The sequence below is a fragment of the Pteropus vampyrus genome, unplaced genomic scaffold, assembly GCF_000151845.1.
Source record: "Pteropus vampyrus isolate Shadow unplaced genomic scaffold, Pvam_2.0 Scaffold32, whole genome shotgun sequence".
NCBI lineage: Eukaryota > Metazoa > Chordata > Mammalia > Chiroptera > Pteropodidae > Pteropus > Pteropus vampyrus.
This window is the reverse complement of record NW_011888813.1, coordinates 3372852-3392898: the sequence shown is the minus strand read 5'-3', so window position 1 is coordinate 3392898 and position 20047 is coordinate 3372852. Positions and strand designations below refer to the sequence as shown.

At 34.6% G+C, this 20047-nt stretch overlaps 1 protein-coding gene across 10 annotated transcripts in view; it reads left to right on the top strand.

Moving 5' to 3' along the window:
* Window positions 1-20047, top strand: part of CEP128 (centrosomal protein 128) — a 357353-nt gene that overhangs the window by 272912 nt on the left and 64394 nt on the right. For 9 of the 10 annotated variants that reach the window (XM_023528829.1, XM_023528828.1, XM_023528831.1 and 6 more), the window contains one exon: window positions 15718-15741. In XM_023528829.1, coding sequence (XP_023384597.1) covers window positions 15718-15741 — 24 coding nt within the window. Of the gene's footprint in view, window positions 1-8943; window positions 11437-15717; window positions 15742-20047 lie in introns of those variants that run through there. The other variant, XM_023528834.1, reaches the window with a different exon arrangement.

Here is a 20047-nt window from a genome sequence, read left to right as displayed (position 1 = left end):
TGTAAAGAAAACTTCCGGAGAGCATGGTGCCATGAAGCTTAGCCAAGAATATTTCAAGAGGAAAGTAATCAATAAAACTGGATAAATATTTGTTAAATTCTTGAATTCACTTAGCTAAGGAGTTTAGGTTTTAAAATAAAAATTTACCATACTAAGAATTGCAATTTCCTGTCATATCTATGAAGCAACTCCGAGGGCTTTCACTTTCCCAAATATCCATTACTTAGCAGAGCACTTCACTGTAGTAGGTAGTCATCAGTCAGTTTCTATTGACTAAATAAATAAATGCCTTCATACATGTCTCCATTTTTATAGCACCTGGTACTGGTTCTCTCTAAGGTCTGACCATTAGAAATAACAACCATCTCTGACCTAGAGTCTGTTTTTTGTTTAAAAAATTGGGGGGCATGATAGAACTTCCAAGTTCTGTCATTCCTGTGCACACACACACTTACACTTTCCCTCTTTTTCTCTATCCTGCTCTATTCTCCCTTTCTCTTTTAAGAGGCCAAGATGTTAGTAATTTGGCAGGAGTGGTAGGAACCAGTGGGAATGGAAAAGGACAAAATGGTGAGGGGGCAGGCAGCAGAGAGCAGAGTGTTTTCAGTCTTAGGAGGAGTCGATAAACAGTGGAAACAAACACATCTGACAGTGAGTTTTACAATGCAGCTGGTAATTACCAAAATTCTTTGCTGGCACTTAACATTGTTGGGCGTGCGTGCATGCGTGTGTGTGCGTGCGTGCGTGCACACATCATTCCTTTGCAGTTACATTGTGCTCTTCTTAAAAACAAAGTATTGTCTCTGATATAACTGTGTGGTACAGTTTGAGTCCATTTGCATATGGGTTTGAGGTAAATTGAACAAGCAAATCCCTGCTTTAATCCACTTCAGATCAGCTGAAACATTTTAAATAGACTTAAAAGGTAATCCATTTTTCCTCAATTTAGTTGAAAAATATTCAGTGACTGACACCTTATAATGGCTGGTAGTGGTAGGTGCTGCTGTTACTTTTTGTTCTCATGTTTAAATTATCAACCTACCTCTCATCAATTTTTTGCTTTTCCAATCCTGTTGTTTTGTGAATCTCAGAATGCAAATCACACCAAAAGGGTATCATGTTTAGTGATGAAAAGCTTTAAAGTGCTACATAGGTCAGTCACTAATAGTATATATCTGAGAAACGCATATGCCCCTTCTCTCATGCAAACTTACAGTCATCTCGCTTTTCAGTGTATTTTCAATGAGATAAGGCTTGATGACTATGAATGGTTTTTCCTACTCATTTTCTTCTTTTACTAAGCCATCTTGAGGTTATTTTGCGGCAATATCCATATCTATAAATTGGGGACAATAATACTGACTTCATAGGATTATCGAGAGGATTAACTAGGATCAAAAGTGTACAAACCTTGGTGCCTGGCCGGTCTTCCATAAACATTGATCCCACACACTGACTATTTATGTGACCCTGTTATGTGCCAGACACAGTGCTGCATACTAAGGACAAAGTAATAAATGTCCCTGCCCTCCTGGAGACCCTGCCTCCTTCCCTAACCCCCCCTCTCTCTTTTTTCACCCTCTCCTTTACCCTCCGCCTCTCCTTCCATGAGTAACCATGATTTTAAATTCAGATTTTAGTCAGATTATGGTAAAAGAAGTGGTATATCTTGGGATAGCTACTAAATATAATGAAAAAGTGAAAAAAAAGTCGAAACGTGGCAATAATAAAATTGATTATCTGGGCTACATATGAATTCCCATTATTTTAAGAGGAAAAAATTGTTTTAGTTGTAGGATCTATAATCTAAATGTCACAAGTATTTCTGGACACTTCCAGTATCAGTATTTTTGTTAGAAATGAGCTGAATCTTTTGTTTAATTAAAAAACTGGTTTTATGTTTTTTAAAAAAAGTTATATATTTTTCTCTGAGACATTCTGGAAGCTTTGCCCTTGAAGGATATTAAATGGCGTTATAGACATGTTGTTTTTCAGATGACCCATAATTATATTTAATTTCCCTCCCAGATAGCTTTTAAAAATAGTCTGGAACCTTTCATTTGAGGGATTTCATTTATTTTGGAGAAATGTTTTGGGAGTGGAGGGGCAAGGGTTCGATTTTGTTTTTGTCTCCTAAATAGTGCTCAGGCAAAAGCCTTTGAAATGAGCAGGAAGGAGAAGATAATCTTTTCCTTAGCTGTCACTACATTTCAGCTGCTTATAGAGTAGCCAGCTTATGGCAGCACAGTGTTTTTAAGGAAAAAAAATAGAACTCGAATTTCTTAGTTCTCTTGGAACAAGTCTAATAAATATTAACATAGGGCTATTATAATATGGAAAATAATTCCAGTGTAGGGTTGGCAGACGTGTCATTGGAGATTAATTGGGCAAGAAAAACCACCAAAGACAAAAAACTGACATGGGCAAATAAATGGCCCTGGTAGAGGCTGACAGTATAATACATTAACATCTCAGTAGTCTCAGTAGATGACCAGTTCTCTTGGTAAACAACCATGTGATAAACTGGGCTAGCAACAGACCAGCTGGGGAATTTCTCTGATTTTGTTGTCAATCACATCTGCCTGACTGTAGACTGCTCATAACCTGTACTTTCAAACCACATAGTAGTCTGGAGATTTTCGAGATTGTGGAAAGAAATGCAAGAATGGGGCAGCTAAGGGTCCCTGAGGTACTTTAGAAGAGAAAGTGAGAGTGAACTGGGAATCTGTGTTCTAACAATGGATCTCCAGAAGAATTGAAGGGTTGGTTAAAGCAGTTCTCAAAATTTCCACAGAAATTCTGATTTGTTTGGGAGAGACTAAAGCACATTTTTAGAAGTCCTAATTTAAATAAATTGATAAATTGAGATTGACTTTTTGAGGCTTTATTAAACTAAAAGTTGTATTCAGTATCCTGCTCATCCTTAGGATGACTCATAAGAGTCATGATGGAACTTATATAATTCTAGAAACTCAAATGTATTGCATACCTACTTATTCTTCTCAAGATGCATTCCTCAGAACATATGCAGATCACTATGTATCTGTTTCTTTTTATAATATATGATTTTTAAAAAACTGACCTAAACAATGACATAAACAAAACAAGACCTGGGTGATTGTATGGGTATGGGAGGGTTGGACAACACTTTGCCACGAGATGATTTAATGGCTCATTAAAATCTCTATTTTATGAAAAGGTGAGGAGACTTACCAAACCTTAAATTCAATGTGAGATCTCAACAGAAATGAAACATTAACAGTCTGTATTAGATAGAGTCAGGTGGGGTCTCAACCAGTTAGATTTGTATACTTCAATTTACTATGTCTGGAGATCCCAGGAGAGCAGGGAACCAAGCTCAGTAAAATAGATTTCACTTGAAATTTTAGTGGTTATTAAATTTTACCACTATTTTACCTGAAATTTGCAACTTAATTTTAATTCCAAATTTACCACAGAATTAAATTAGAAAATAGAAAGCCTTGTGAATGAAGTATTCTTGTGTCTGAATATATGGAATTTGATTTACTAGATCATTTTCTTTTGAGTCGAGCGTCTAAAAAAGCCTCAAAAAATAGATGTCACTTGTAAACATTTAAAAAATGCAAAGATCAAAATCCTAAATTTTACTCTGTGACAGAAGATTTTAAAAACTTTGTAGTGAAAATGAACCAAGTATATGTTACAAATTTTGTAGATTTCACCCACAAGGATGGAAAACATTTTATCTACCTCTATACACCATCCCTTTTGCAGCTGACTCCATGAAAAGCAACATTTCTATAAAACACCCCTCGGTGCCTTTGTCAGAGTCCAAGCTCCAGGCTCCACGGACACTGGGGCTGATGTAAACAGCAGCTTATGTTTTCGTGTAAAAATTGAGTATCTAAGCACATTATGATGTTTTGCAGTGTCGAGCCTATCTGAGAGTATTGCTATGTCTCCAGAGTCAGCTGTGACCTTACATTTTGGAGCAATTTCATTTGGGTTCCAGATTAAGTGATCACTTCAAAACTGTTCTTCATAATGTGTATCTGCTTGTTCTTCTCACATCACATTCCTTGATAGGACTTAAACTTTGGACAGATAATGTTATGTCTTAATCCATTCAGGCTGCTGTAACAAAAATACCTTAGACTGGGTAGCTTAAACTAGTACCATTTATTTCTTACAATTCTAGAGGTTAGGAAGTCCAAGATCAAGGCACATCCAGTATTTGTACTCAGTATTTATGTTGGTAGATTTAGTTGGTGGTAACGGCCTACTTCCTGATTTATAGATAGTCATCTTCTTGCTGTGTCCTGACATGACATAGAACAGAGAGCATTCTGAGTCTCTTCTATAAGGGCTCTGTTATGAGGGCCCCACCCTCGTTACCTAATCACTTCCCAAAGATCCCGCCTCCCAATGTCATCACATCGCTTGTTAGAATTTCAGCCTATGCTTTTGGGGCCTGCAGACATTCAGCCATAACACTCTGTTCTCCATTTTGTCTTCCATTTCCCGATAACACTGACAGTTGAGAAAAGCAATATTTTGATTATTGTAGTGTGCAACAAATTTGGAAACAAATGCTTATTAACAATACATTTCTGTTTCAAACAGTTTCCACTGACTCAAAACAAATCTTTGAGGTGTGAAGCATTGGTAGGACATCACTGAAAGAAATTACAGTTCTCACTTCTGGAGCTGTCTCCTATCCCCACCTCGGCAGATTTTTCAGAATATAACAAAGCACCGCAGAAAATTTCCCCAAGCTGGAGTCTTGAAACTCACCTTGTGTTTCCCAATATTAACAAATACTTAGCACTTCTTAATTCCTGTCAAGATTGTGCTAAATCAGCCCCAAAGGGTGATGGTCAATGCATCACAGGAGCAGGAAAACAAAGCCCTTTGACTTGTTAATGAATGATATTAATAGCTAATGAGCAGTTGTTTTGTGTCATGCACTGTGCTCACATTTCTAAATATGTCATTTATTCCTTATAACAATTCTATCGGATAGATACTGTTATTCTCATTTTACAGATAAAGAAACTAACTAAGGCTCATAGCTTGTGATGCTAGTAAGTGGCAGGGCTTAGACTTGGGTTAGAATCTGCCGGGCTTCCACACCACTGTGTTTAATGCCTCACGAGCTTATGGAGAACTGAATTTCTATACTTTTTCTGTTTATTTGTTTGTTTAGGTTTCTGGCATTTCTTTTAATTTCTTCCTTCCCTCCGCCCCCCATGAGAATGATTTGATAGCAAATCTATTAAGCATTTAGTGTGGTACAGTACTCAGTGACCCAACTACTTCAAAAAAAAAAAAAAAGAAAAGATGCTATAAGAAACTAGATAATTTTTAGAAAGCATATTAAATAAGTCAGGAAATACTGACAACTTAATATTAGTGAAACGTCTTACTACCTTTCTATAACTTTAAAACTACTTATAAACCCTTAAGCTTTAAGCTTACATGCACATTAAGCTTACATGCACATATATGTATTTGGACATTGGCGTCTGAGGAAGATTTTAATTCCTGGTGCGAGATTAGGGACAATCCAGTAATCTCGAGCACTTCTAGGAAGGAGAAGGGATCATTTTTCTTTTTCCATTCTGCACCTTTTCTTTTTGCTTATTCATCACGTTTTAAATAAACAGACTGAAGAAAGTTATTATTAAAGGCCTCCTTGGGCTTCTTCAATTTCAGTTTTAAACCAGGTTCAAAAGTATTCTGGCAAAAATTAAAGGCAACATTGAAAATGTTTGCATACATTTTAAATTGTGCAAAAAGTGATAAAACTAAAACAAATCAACCAGCGTTGGAGATGGGAGACAGCTCCAGAAGTGAGAACTATAATTTCTTTCAGTGGTGTCCTATCAATGCTTCAGGTCTCAAAGATTTATTTTATGAGCTGAAAGAATGACTAATAAACATTTCCTCTTATATCTTTGTCTTCTTATCATAATCAGTGATTATTTTGGTTTCAAAAAATTGGTTCCGACGTGCATTTCTTTTCAAGTATCTGCGTTACACTTACTAAATTTAATTTATTAGAAGTTTAATGTTTACTTTTAAAAGTATGAAGACTTATTAGCATGCTAATAAATAACACTTAATGTCTGTTAACAATATTTCTATGCCCATAAAATGAAATGGAAAACTATTACCTGCAAGAGACTCAATGTCTTTACTACCTTCTGGTTGTTATTGAAAGCCCAAGTTCACATTTCACTGTTAGAAAAGAACTAATAAATTTGTCACAAATGAAACAGGGGTGGAGGGAAGAGGCCATTTATGAGCTCAGCAATGAATCTGAACTCCTGCAGCCCAGATCTAAAAGAGTTGGGAGAGCAGCACAATAGAGGTGCCATTTAACTGCAGGACAGCGTGGCTAATTAAGTTCAGATCTTTGCTTTCCTTTGTCCTTTCTTCTGATAGTTCCCCGGTGGTATTGACGTGTGTGCTTCAGCTGGCCCAGTGTCAGACCGGGAAGTCAGAAGGAGTTGCAGCTTACTTAAGAAAGGCATTTGGCAAAAATATCATCCCTTTTATTATAGAGTAGATAAGTAAAAGATGTGTGCCAATAATGGTTTTTATTTGAACGTTAAATTTTATTGTGATATAGCATGTGTTTTGTTATACTGTCAAGTGATATATGTTAAAGAGAAGGTTCTGGAATGCTGTTCTGGCATGAATCATTTTGAGAAAGAGGCCCCAGAACAGTTTTCCAGTATATTCCCTAACCTTTACCACCACCCCTCCCCTCCCCGCCCCGGCCAACACACAATTAGTCCTGATGGTAATAGAAAAGCATTTGTTGTCTATTTGATTATAAAACTGTACTGTCAGCATATGGTGGTTCCATTAGCTCCATTCTGCGGAGCCGTTACATATGTAGTTTTTAATGTGGCCTTTAATTTGTTTTCGAGAGTTAGTATAGATTCCTTCAAGTCCGGTGAACCTGCATTACAGTCTAAGATCCAACATTTTATCACAGTATAGAATTCGATACATTTAATATCTCTGAGTCTGTTTCCCTGACTTTAAATGAATGAAATTAATAAAGTTCACCTACTGAGAGTTTTTGTGAGCATTAAATGAGAACATCTGTGAAAAGCACCCAATACAATTTTTAGCAAATAAGCTTTTAATAAATAGTGTTGTTGTTGTTGTTGTTTTGATACTGGTAATTTAAAGGGGTGTTTTCCTTAACAGACACAGCACACTTACCAGTGTCTCTTTTGTTCCTGAAATTAAACAGACTCTTTTTGTCCCAAAAGCTTTGCATGTGCTATTCTCTCTCTTTCATGCTTTCCTATAGCTCTTGGAATGCTGGCTCATTTCATCTTTTTGAGTTTCAGCTCAAATGTCACTTCTCTGTGGGAACTTGACCTAATCAACCTGTCTAAACCAAACCTCTGCCCTCACCCCCATCACAGTTCTCGGGTGTCTTTTTTTATTTATGTCTTTGTTTTCTCCTTTGGAATGTAAGCTCTGTGAAGACAGAGACCTCATCTTCCTTGTTGATAACTGTGTACTCAGTTGCCATCATGGTGTCTGCATGGATGAATGGATTAATTAATTACATGAATAAATGAGTAGAAGGAAGGGAAGGAGAAAGAAAGGAAGCAAGAAAGGAAGGAAAGACATTAGAAGGAAAGAAAAAATGGATAAAAGGAATAAAGGACAAAAGTTAGAAACATGGCTTGAGTAATGGTTTATTTTCTGGGTATATGTATTTATGCATATACAACTTTTAAATTTTGTTTCAAAGCTTAAAAGTTGGATAAAATTTTTCTGGTTCCTATTCTCTTTTCTTGTCTCTGGTCAGTTTCTTTTCACTATATCCTCTCCTTCCAGAATTTCACAGGGTTTGCTACATGGTTACCTGTGGGAGTCAGGGAGTAATTCTTACAGGATAACAACACCTAAGAACCAAAGGTTATCTAACTTCTTGTAGATGGCAAAATTCTAAATATTTTCAATTTTATAGGCAATATGCTATCTCACAACAACTTAACCTTGCCATTACAGAAGGAAAGCAGCGATAGACCATATGTAAAGAAATAAATGGGTTATGTTCCAATGAAACTTTATTTATGGAAACTGAAATTTGAATTTCATATAATCTTCTCATGTCATGAAATATTATTCTTACTTTGATTTTTTTCCCCAGCCAAATAATAAGGAAAAAACCCTTCTTAGTTCATGGACCTGTGAAAACAAACAGTGGGATGGATATGACCTACTGTCCTATTTTGCCAACCCCTGCCTTGTAATGAATTAGTTTAATGGTTATCTCTTTTGAGAATGTTTGCCTTTGAAAAGATTAACTAAAGTGGGGAGAACCAAAGAATAAATTTTTGAGTTCCTCAAAGAATAAATTTCCATTGGTAGAATTTTAAATAATTTTGGAAATGGAAGGAAAGTATAATTTTGAGTAATCAGACATTCCTGAACTTCTAAAATCACCCTACATTAGCGCTTCATTATCCACAGGTAAGGTTGTAAGTGTTAAAAGTAGTTTTCATTACTCAATAAAACTGCTCAGGTGTGTCTGTTAACAAGCTCCCATCTCATTTATTCCTTCATTTCATAGACTTTGGAATTTAAGAGCAGTTCCTTCCAGGAATCATTTTGAAAGCAAGACAATTGGGGATACTTTGAACTGCATCACTATTTATATTCTTAAGGTGTAAAATGTTTAAAATTTTAAGTAATGATTTCCCTAAAATTTGTGACTTTAAGTTGGGCAAGGAATTATTTTGGGGAACATTTTAAAAGTACAGTGTGATATTATTTTTTCCAGGTGCACAAATTAAAAATTTATTTGAATTATTATAGTCCTATTAGTGTTTTATTTATAGCTATTACTATTTATAGTGCTTTCGATTATTTTAACACAATAGAACTTTCCAACTCTTTGTCTTTACTCACATCTCTCTTAAACAGCCAAAGCTACCCTTTAAAATTCTGCGTTGGGAAGATGCTAGTCAGACTGCAATGAAAAATCAGAATGAAGCTCAATTTGAAGAAAAAGCAGTTAAGTATTTCATAGATAGGAATATTTAGAATATTTAAAACTGAATGGGTATGCTTCCCATACATAAGTGCAACTGAAAACTAAGTTGTTTGGGTTTTTTCCTCAGTTTTTTTAGATACTAAGAATAATGCAGCATTGATTATTAGAATACAGGTAACCTAAGGTTAGTTTTAAATACTTTAACCACTTTTCCCTTCCTATCTGTGCTTGTATATTAAGAAATGGAGATTAATATAGGTTTAATCTTAGTCAAACTGAATTAGGAAGAAAAACCTAACTCGTGTTGGCCAAATATATTATTTAAAACCATCTGCTTATATCTTGATTATCCTTATCAGTAGACTCTCTTTAGTATAGAATGGTGAGAGGTAACTGTACACAGAAGCCCACAGAAAGAATATGGGAATGAGAGTGAGAGTTTCTAATAAAATGTTCCTTGTGCTTTAGTTCCTGAAAAGAATTGAGTAAAAGACTCTGCATGTAAATTAGGATGTGGATTATTGAAATTGCTCAAAGGTAAGCAGTTTAATTCCCAAGGTGGACTGAGTGCCTGTGCCATTTAATGACTCAGCTGTGTGACATGCATGATAGTCAACAATCAAGTGCTGTGATTCAAATATTCATAAGGAAAGAACTGGGGACAAAGAGTTCTATGGTTATGTGGGTTTCCTTGTGAACATTCTTCACCTAGAAGCCCAGGAGATGTATGCCCTTGAGGGAAGCAGAGGAGACGACAGCCTTGGGGAATCTCATTAGACCAGCTATGTTTAGTGGCGGTCAAATACACACTCTGAAAAAAAACTCTATTGTTTTCCTCAAGCTCTGCAGATACAAAACTACCCATAAATTATGCCATAACCACCACTGCACTATGATTTGCATGAGTCCAGAGCTTATTTAGCCGGTATATGACTAACCTCACAACTGGAGACATGCACTTTATTTCTAAAAATGTAAATCCTTGAAAAAAAAAATAGTTTGTTGGTTTCTGGGCTGTTGGCTTTCTCCCCTTACTACTCAACTCCAGTTCCTGCATCTCTCTTGTGGGATGGTCAGTTTTTGAAATTAGTTTGGTTGTCATTTGCATTGCTCCTATCCATCATCATAGCCTTTGTATTACCTGCAAATAATTTTTAGTTGTTACCCCGTTCAAATGTCACTCACTGAACCAGCAATTTCACTGTGGAATTGAGCAGTTCCAGGAGAAAGATAATTCTGTGTCTTTTGCCTTTCATTTGGTTTGTAGCTTTCTCCTGTAGGCACACACCTATGTACAAAGCAGTTCTTTATTTTAAAGGGGGGAAAAAAAAAGAAACCTCATTGTTTTGCTTTGAGGTCTGAAATATAAAGGGTAAATCTGAAATTTTGTTGGTATTAGTTTTATACAGTTGACAGGAACTGTCTACAGGGATGTTAAACCAAACCCTTACATAACTTCTTGGGCTGTATTTTCCAGCATGAAATCTTGAAACAAACCAACAGAGCCTCATTTCCATATATTTCTTTTCATCTTTCTCTTCTACCCCACTTGTAGTCCTCACCCCATGAACACATGCAAATATCCCATGTCAATGTAAGTGCAACCTCAGCCTTCCCTAAACAGTGTCAAATCTAAGTATAATGATTAGTAGTGTCCTCATAACAAACAAAACTCCAACCTGGGAACATAGCAGGAGACAGCTACAGAAGAGCAGCTGGATGCCTCTGCTCCCCATCAGGGCAATGGTGGTAGATGAGAGAACAGATCAGAAATGTGGAGCACACGCTTTGGCTTTGTTCTTAAATGTGATAGTTTCCACTTCTGATTTTCCACTTCTTGGGTGAAAAGCAAACCAGGAGTGTTACTGGGTACTCCTTCTAGGCAAGAAAATGTTGCGTCCTTTTAAACTGGCTTTTCTTAATGAGTAAAAATGTTGAGGGGTGGGGGAAGGGCGGTGTTTATTGACAATTTCTTAAAATCTTGATGTCTCGTTGTGGTTTTCTTTTCAATATTTTCTTTGTTATTTTGTACCCTAAAGTAGATTATTTGAAAAAGGCTCATAAGGAAGTAGTGAAATAAGTTAACAGAGATTGACTACAGGTATTTAATGATGGCTAAATTGAACACTCGATGATTGAGAAACCATTGCAAGTTGTCTGATGCTACCCATCCTAAAGTTTTTCAAAAGTACAGAGTAGCTTTGTCTGATTTTTAATAAATAAAATGCAGTTTATGTATAGATTGTTGATTCATTTGGTATATTCAAAGCCAACTTATGCTATATTCTAAAGCTTTTTTGGTGTTCCAACGTCGAAGTTGTTTGCAATTTTTGTCTCTATTTTGTTTTCATTTATTTTAAATTACTATGTGTAACTTTGATCTTTTTTGTGATGGTTAATAAAGGCCTTTTGTTTCATTTTAATATCTTGACACTTGGAAAAGAACACATTGGAAATTATTTCTCGCTCTTTTAATTATTAAAAATGATTGACAATTCGTTAAGTATAATGGATTGCCATGGAGAAATGCATAAAGGAAAAAAAGTACATATTTGCATTTCATTTTATATCCTTCATATAGGAAGTAGTAGGTAAAGTGTGAATGTTAATTAAACAGAGTTAACATTGACAGGAAAAATGCCATGCAGTGGCGTCTCTGGGTGAAACTATGTGGGTTTTTCTTCCAGAAAAGAGACACTGTGCTTTTAGAACAGCGATAGGAGCGAGTCCCCGTTGTGGGCTTTTCTTTATGAAAATTATACGTCCATCACAGACCTTCAGTCTCAGAGAAGTTTCCAAAATTATTCTATACTCTTAAAGCTTCTTAGACTTGGAAGGATAGAGATTCTTGTTATATTTTTATACCAGTATTGTGCTTTTTCATATGCTAATGGACATATTTAAAGCACTGGAAAATGCTGCATTATTCTGATAAAATAGTCACTAGACTTGTTCAACTATATTTACCAAAGGTAGAAGAACTCTGATTATTTATTCCTATAACACCTCTAATTCTTTACTTAGATAGGATGGATGAATCAGCGGCTAACTGACTGGCTCAACTGAATCAAATAAACTGTTAATGATCAGGAATTCAGATACTAAAGATCCATTACAGTACTAATTTCCTAACTTAGCCTACAAATTTTTGTCCATCTCCAGTGATGCTAATGAATTTGCCGTGGTTCATTCATAAATTCCAGTGTACACCAACTAACACAGGAATATGTATAGCTCAAGGCAGGTTGTTAACCTCATCATACAAAGTTAAAATACATATTTTTTTAATTAAAAAAATTTTTTTCAATTACAGTTTACATACAATACTATATTAGTTTCAGGTGTATAATATAGTCCTTAGACATTTATAGAACTTATGAGGTGATCCCCCTAATAAATCTAGTACCCATCTGACACCATACATAATTATTACAGTATTATTGACTATATTCCCTATACTGTACTTTACATCTCCATGACTGTTTTTTTTATAATAAAATACACATTTTTATAGTACATGTGCTATAGGCCTCCACGAAAATTTAACTCTCTCTTCTTGATCTGTCAAACCCAGAATGAATTAAAACATTATGTCTAGCTGCATTATTTTCACTTAGGAATTAGAATGTAATGTTTACCTTGGTAAGAACTGCTAGCAGTCTCCACTGTAACTCAGTGACTATGCAGTGATGACATGTACAGTCTTTAAGAGTAGACATTAAAATAATTGTTGCCATTTTAGGTGTTTCTTAGACTTTCCCCCTCCTTAGAATCAAAGAATTGTAGAAAAGAGACTATCTAATCACAAGAAAACAATAGCAACAAAATGGGTTACTTTCCCCAGGAACTTTTTTTCTTCAAAATACTTGAAGTAAATTTTTCCTTTGATTTTTGTTTAACCGTCCACTCCCAATTGTTTCTTTCCTTGTTTTTGGTGTTATTTATCTAGAAATAGTTCATATAGGGGAAATACATATATTTGGTTTAATAAAACAAATTATTTGTGTGATATTCTTCCATCTTATTCCTGGTGTTTTTATTTAGAGTAAAAGGACTTGAAGGCCTATGAGTTGCCTCAGAGAGCCTGCAATTCCCTAAGAGTATATGCAGAATTATGTGTGTGTGGTGGATAATGTACATTTTCCTGGGAAGAGGGTCAAGTTTCATCAGACTGTCAAAGTCCATGACTACAAAAATAAGAATCATTGATTTATTAAAACCACCTGAAATAGCATGATTGTAGTGAGAGTGTTTTCATTACATCTGGAGGCTGTCTTTCCTCTCCACTGCTCCCACCTCCTAAGCCCCTTTTTAATGTCCGAACAATTCTTTTTTTCAGGATCTAAGCTTGGGGGGTTGTTGTGATGGGGCGGTGGGGAGAGAGAGCGTCGAACCTGCTGGTTGAGCTGGAAGGTGAACGCTGTTGAAATGGAGATTAAACTACAACAAAACACAATTGCAGTTCTCAGTAAGAGTGAGAAAAGTTAAGAATTTAATTTGTTTTGGTATAATTATATGCTCATTCTAGGACATATACTGGCATTTTTTTTCATAGGCTCTATCAATGCCACAATGTTGTCTTAAATTACCTCTATTTTAATAATAAGAACAGGAGAGGGAGTATGCAGATATTTTGTTTGAGAAAAAGTATTTGCAGTAGCCTAATTCTTTTATATACGGAATTATGATAACTATCATGTCTGCCAAAAAAAGAAGTCAATTACAACCACTTAAATTTCAAAATACATTTCTTAGATTTTAAAAGCAAGTTAATAAGTTCATAAAGACTGGGAGTCAGTTCTTTTTACTTATAGTCTTAAAATTAAGACCAAAAATCTACAATTTAGACAAACTCATTAACTGGCTGTAGTGGCTGGTACCCTATTAGCTCCTGTTGATTGGCAAATTGAATTATTTAAATTTAGATTAATGAACTGAATTTTTCTATTTCTTGAATTTCTTCATTTTCTGACCATGTACATTTTTCATGGAAAGCTGTCTCAGTATCATTTTGGAATGAAGTAGGTTATACACAAGTAAATTACATCAAAATAGATTATTTATTGATCTTCATGCTTTAACAAAATGGAGGTTTTTTTGCACCATTCGTGTTCAAAGTCTTCTAGACAGCATTTCTTAGCTCAGACTGCTATAACAAATTACCATGGACTGGGTGGTTTGAGCAACAAACATTTATTTCTCACGGTTCTAGAGAAACACCTATATCTTCATATAAATGTGATATTGCCTAAAGGCTGTTTCTGTCTCTATATGGCATCTAACGGGGTTCTGTTCAGTCTGTAAAGGATGCTAAAGCATTGCCAAATGGTTTTGTTCCAGATACACTGAGTAAGATGCTGGTAACAACAGATCAAAGCCCACTTGAGGCATTATATGCATTTATTATGAAGCATTCATACGTGACAGTACACAAGTCACCAGCAGTTATTTCATGACACTTACGGGGGTGAGGGCGAGGTTCTCTCAAGTATGTCAACAAAATGTAATTAGATTATACTGCTATAAGCCATCTGCCTTGGGCTGATTTTGCATAATTTATTCATTTAACTCATGCCCACACAGCTGAATGTTTAAAGGGTAAAAGTATTCAACTCAGTTTCCAGTTTGAGGGTTGGAGGTTGAATTGCAGAAGTCCTCAAAGGCAAGACTGAGAGTTGTGTTAGGTGCGGCTGGGGGAATGGAGGTGAGGGCCAAGTTCTGTCTACTAAGTGTTATGGGTCCGTAGTAGTCCCTCTAGGATCACAGGAAACCTGAGCTGAGTGGCTCTCTGTACCATTTCCCCCTTTTTTCTTCTTAGGACTAAACGATTAATTTGATTAAACAAAAAAGAAATCCAGATTTCATACATCTCCTCCAACTGCTTAAAATGAGAGAAAAGAAAGAAAATTGGCCTTGACCATCCTAAAAAGGCTGGCTTTCCACTTTCTTAAATCTTCATACTCTCTTCCCTCTCAAATTCAGCCTTTTTTTTTATTTGGTATAAACTCTGTATATAACTTTCAGCTCTGAGAATGCAACCATTGGATTGAAAATGCAATTATTTTCTTAACCGTTTAACTTTTTAAGTGATATTGTCAATAACCCTTTTTAAAACCGATATTTCTATAAAACTTTCTAAGGTACTGTAGGTAATGGAAACCCATCTGGGTTCAAGATTTGCTGCATATGACATCTTTCTCATTATTTTTCCTGCCTTGTTTTAATTAACAATTTACTTATCAGTTTTAATTTATGAAGTATTCTTATGTCTGAACTTTACTGTGCACTGTGTGCATAATTGCAAGCTTGTATGTATGCTAAATTCCTTTTTTATATCACTACTGTTGTCTAGTTGTGGTTCATATATTCAAATGTATTTAATATTACATGTCCTTAAATAGATAAATAATCTTACCAATGCAAAAGTAGTAAAATTTCTTCCATTTAATAATTATATCTGAACTTATGGTATTTACTGCTAAATTAAACCTTATAGTACTAACAGCGGAGATGAGAAAAGGCATGGTGATCCTTTCATGACTAATTCTGTTGTAGAAATCATCCTGAGTAGTTGCTTTCATTTTTTACATTTTAAAAATAAATTATTACTGATAGAGAATAAATAGAAAATCTGAAAATTAAATAAACTTGAAGTGATTTTAATAGCTTTGTTTTTATAATTATATATTATGCTTTATTTGCAGGACCGAGTAAATGTGTTAGAAATGGTAAGTTGGGGCATTTCTTTTTCCTGTCATAATTACTGCTGTGTCCCGTTGTGAATTTCAAGCACTCCCCAAAGGAAGCAGTTCAAGAAAGCATTTCTAAAAGCACATCCAAGTATCAAGGTGGGGGAAGATAAGCTTAACTGTACATAAAGGTAAGTGGATACCAACTTTTAAAATGAACTTAGAAAAAAAATGTGCATATTTAAGTGGTACTGCTCTCTTTAGAAGGCTGATACTAGGATGTACTAATTTATGGACTATGTTATTAGTTTAAATGTAATCAATACCCTGTATATTCATTTCTGTTATTTCTCAATCACTAAAAGAATGGGTTGATAAGAAACAGATCAGGATGCTATTTATATTTTGAAGTCTAGATATTCAACATTAATATGTTTTTACATAATTTTTTCACTATTAACCAAATAATGATAAAGGCTGGTCAGCCATTGTTTTCAATAATCTTATTTGCAGGAATCTTGTATTAAGAAATAACATTTTTTAAAGTGCATGAATGTAAAGACTATATGCTTACAATATTTATTGCAAAATGCTTTATTTTAAATGTTTTTAGAATAAAAATGGGAGAGGTATCATTTGACATTAAAGTAATAGTTAGATAAAGTGTGGAATTTCCACCCAACATGCCACAATGGTTATGGAAAAGGCTTATAATATAATCTTAAATGGAAACAAATTCAAAATATGAAATCATGTGTATGTCAATGATAACATATAATAGGCATATGAAAAAAGAACCAAAGAATATGAGCAAAATTCATAAAAGTGATTTATTAGACAAAATCTAGGGCTGTGACTTCATTTCTTTCTCTGTCTTTCAGTTTTTATAAAGCATGGTTATATTACTTTATACATAAATATTTTTGTAATAAAAAACGTGAATTGGAAGGACAGTAAAATAAATTGTGGTACCACCTTTTGATGAAATATTATTCAGCCATAAAAAGTCATATTTTCAAAAAGTAAATATTGCTATGCTGTTACGTGGTAGGGAGGAGGATAGTGTATAAAGATATAATAGAGAATATGATGTAAATATTGAATATGCATATTTCATGTTAAAAAAGACTTTAAGAAAGCACACAAAATATTAAGAGTGGCTTGGGACTAGTGGTGATTTTTATTTTATCTTTTTTATGTTTTTAATGAACAGAGAAAAATAAGAAACCTTTAAACAATAAGCCTAATGAAAAATGAAATATTTATTTTGTGCATTTGAGGAATGGAAAGATGCTAACAGAGCACAATTTAGTCCTGTGTAAACAAGTGATTTTGATTGACAGTGTCCAGATCCTAGTGGGTAAATAATCTATTCCTTAGATTTAACTGGGCCATTTGGAAAGTACACTGACCTTCTCAGTTTCAGTATGATGACATTGTAGGTGAATAAAATGTTAGTGTTCTTCCACATATATTTTACTTAACCTTAGGGAGTGTCTTGCCAACAGGATTTGGCTTGTGAATTAAATGCTCTTTTTAAAAGTTTGAACAAAAACAGAAATTTTGAGTGTGAGTACTTTTCATCATACAAAATGCCACTTATACAACATCTAGCAAATCACTTGTTTCTTGATTCCTTCATCTATAAAAATAATTATAATGAAACTTATTTTATCAAGTTGTGGGAATTAAGAGAGGAAATATATGTGAAAATATTTGGGACCAAACAAATATTAGGTTATCATTATCATTATGTGATTGCTTATTATTTCTTAAACATTTTAGTTATACCAATATGCCATGCAAAGCTGAAAATGATATCAATAATTTATTAGTATTTTCTAACCTTTTTTTATTTATTTAATCTCTTTACCAAAAGCACTATGCAATAGAATCATAAATGCCTTATTCTAAGTGTTCCTTTAGGAATAAAGGTAAAAATAAAAGTCATCATGAGAAAAATAAAATTGATTAAATGGACTAAGTTTTTTACTAAGTTTTCTCAAGATGGTTTTAATTTGAAGTAATTAAGTAAAACCGTAAAAATGAAAATGCTCAGTAATAATGTTAATGCTCAGATATTATGAAGTCCTTCGATTTCACATGGTATTACTGTAAGGAGCAGATTAAATGCACTTGGTAGACTCTTCAACTGGTAAAGTATTTTATAGTTCATAAAATCAGAATGTTGAAAGCAATCTCAAGATGATTTATTATTGTCTCACAGCTCAGCACTTAAACCATAGAAAAGTACTGGTGGTCTCCATTTGGTTGGGTCGGTATTAAGGATACATAAGGCATTGAATGTAGGGTGTATATTATGGTAATACCAATCTGTAAAAGTTTGAAATTTCATTGTTCCATTAGCAGTATAGATGGATTTTTAAAGTTCATTAGTTCTAATACCTGAAAATAAGATGATCTTTTCATCATAATGAGCAACTTGATTTGGCGTATCGCAGATTATCTATACGCTTAGGTCATAATCATGTGTCCATTTTTCCTACTCATCCTCAACTTTTCCCTTTCCTCTTTCACTAGCAGGCAAGCTTCTTGTATTAGAAATTACATTTTACTTACAAATGCATCCCCAGGGCTTGTCAAAAATTCCTGAAAAATAGTGGACAGTCAATAAGCATTGTAGAGTGAAATAATGAGTGTTGAACTGAACATATCTGATCCTCACACAGACCTGTTAGGAATATAGGTAGGCATAGTACTTGTCCAATAGTTGAGGAAAAAAATTCCCCAGAAGCAGATTATTCTTTTTTCCCTTTCTGATCAGTACTGCACTTTATTTGATGTTTGACGGAGCTCTGATGATCTTCATTAAAGTTGAGTGTGAATTTTCCTAAACCACCTTTTGCCAAAATATAGTAGGTTGACTTCCCCAAATAAAGCTAAGTGATTACCTGAAAAAAATCTTGATTGAGAGCCCCAGTTCATGGGCCATAAGTCTCAGCCGTGGATTATTGGGCACTATTTAAGGCAGTGAGTGCACTGACACCGAAGAGGAGAAAAAAAATCGTGATCAACTCTCTTAAGAAACTTATACTTTAACTGAGAAGTTACTTACATATAAATAAATTAATGATATAAGATAAAATATGGTTATCTGAATGAAACAGGTCATGCATTTTACAGGAGCTATTAAGAATAAATAATTATAAAATAAATTAAGACATTGCAGTCTAGGTTCATCATGGAAAGTCATAGATTTTGTAGTTCGAGGACATGATTAGGTTAGTTTTAGGTGATTAGATTCATCTCTGAAATGTAAAAAATTAGAATGTCAGGTAGAAAGAGCCAGAGAAGGCTTTCCGTATTGAGGATGTAATCAAACTTCAAAGGTAGTAATGAACAAACAGTTTGTTAAAAAATATTTTTTTAAAGGGTAAAATCATGAAATCATGACTCATGCAAATATAAAATGAAATCATGACAAACGAGTTTATTTAACTCATTAATTAATGAGAATGAGCAAGATGTCATGACTGACTTAAAGGAGCATTCGAAGACACATATATAGGCACTGAAAAGTGTTGAAATGGATTTAAAAAAATGCAAAATTGGCATCTTCCATAGTAGAGGAAGGAAATCAATTGAACCTCCTCCAGACAAAATTTATTTGCATGTCTATGCACAAAAATCCTTTGCATTGCTATCACTTTATCTACAACTCACAGAGTTATAAATAGCTCGAAGACCATGAGAAGTACAGAGCTCTCAGAGAATTCAGAATACCCAGAAAGGTATATCAGGCAAACACTTGTTTTTTGTTGAAGACTCCCAGTAAGTTTTTGTTCCATTTCAAAGTCTTTCACTTTTTTTTTTCTTATAGGTTCTTAGGAGATAGCACTTGGAGATAGTAAAAGGAGACATTTTGGAGTTTTAAAATACAAACCAAAGAGTTTAGACTTGATATTATACATCGGGGATACGAATGGGTTTCTTCCTGAGTGCCAATTCCTACTGGTCAGTACTGGCAATTGAAACATTCTTTTGGGAAGGATTCTAGCTGTTCTTTTGGAAGAGTGCTGTGATCACTTTGCATTCCCTGTCAAGTGCATTGCAGGGTTGGGAGGTGAAAGGTGGAGTAGCACCGCTATTTAGCTAGTAGGGAGCAGTTAATGGTTTTAAATCTATTAGGGGTTGCAGCATGCCGAACGTGGTGTATAGGAACACAAATGTAGTCATAGTGTGCAGGATAGTGGGGAGTGATGGAAAACTACAAGTAGAAATAAGGAAAGTGCACGTTGGAGGTAATTCAGCTTTAGGAATGCGCTTGGAAAATGAGAGATCGGGACAGTTTGGTGCCAGAAAGGCAGGTTAAAGTGGACACCTT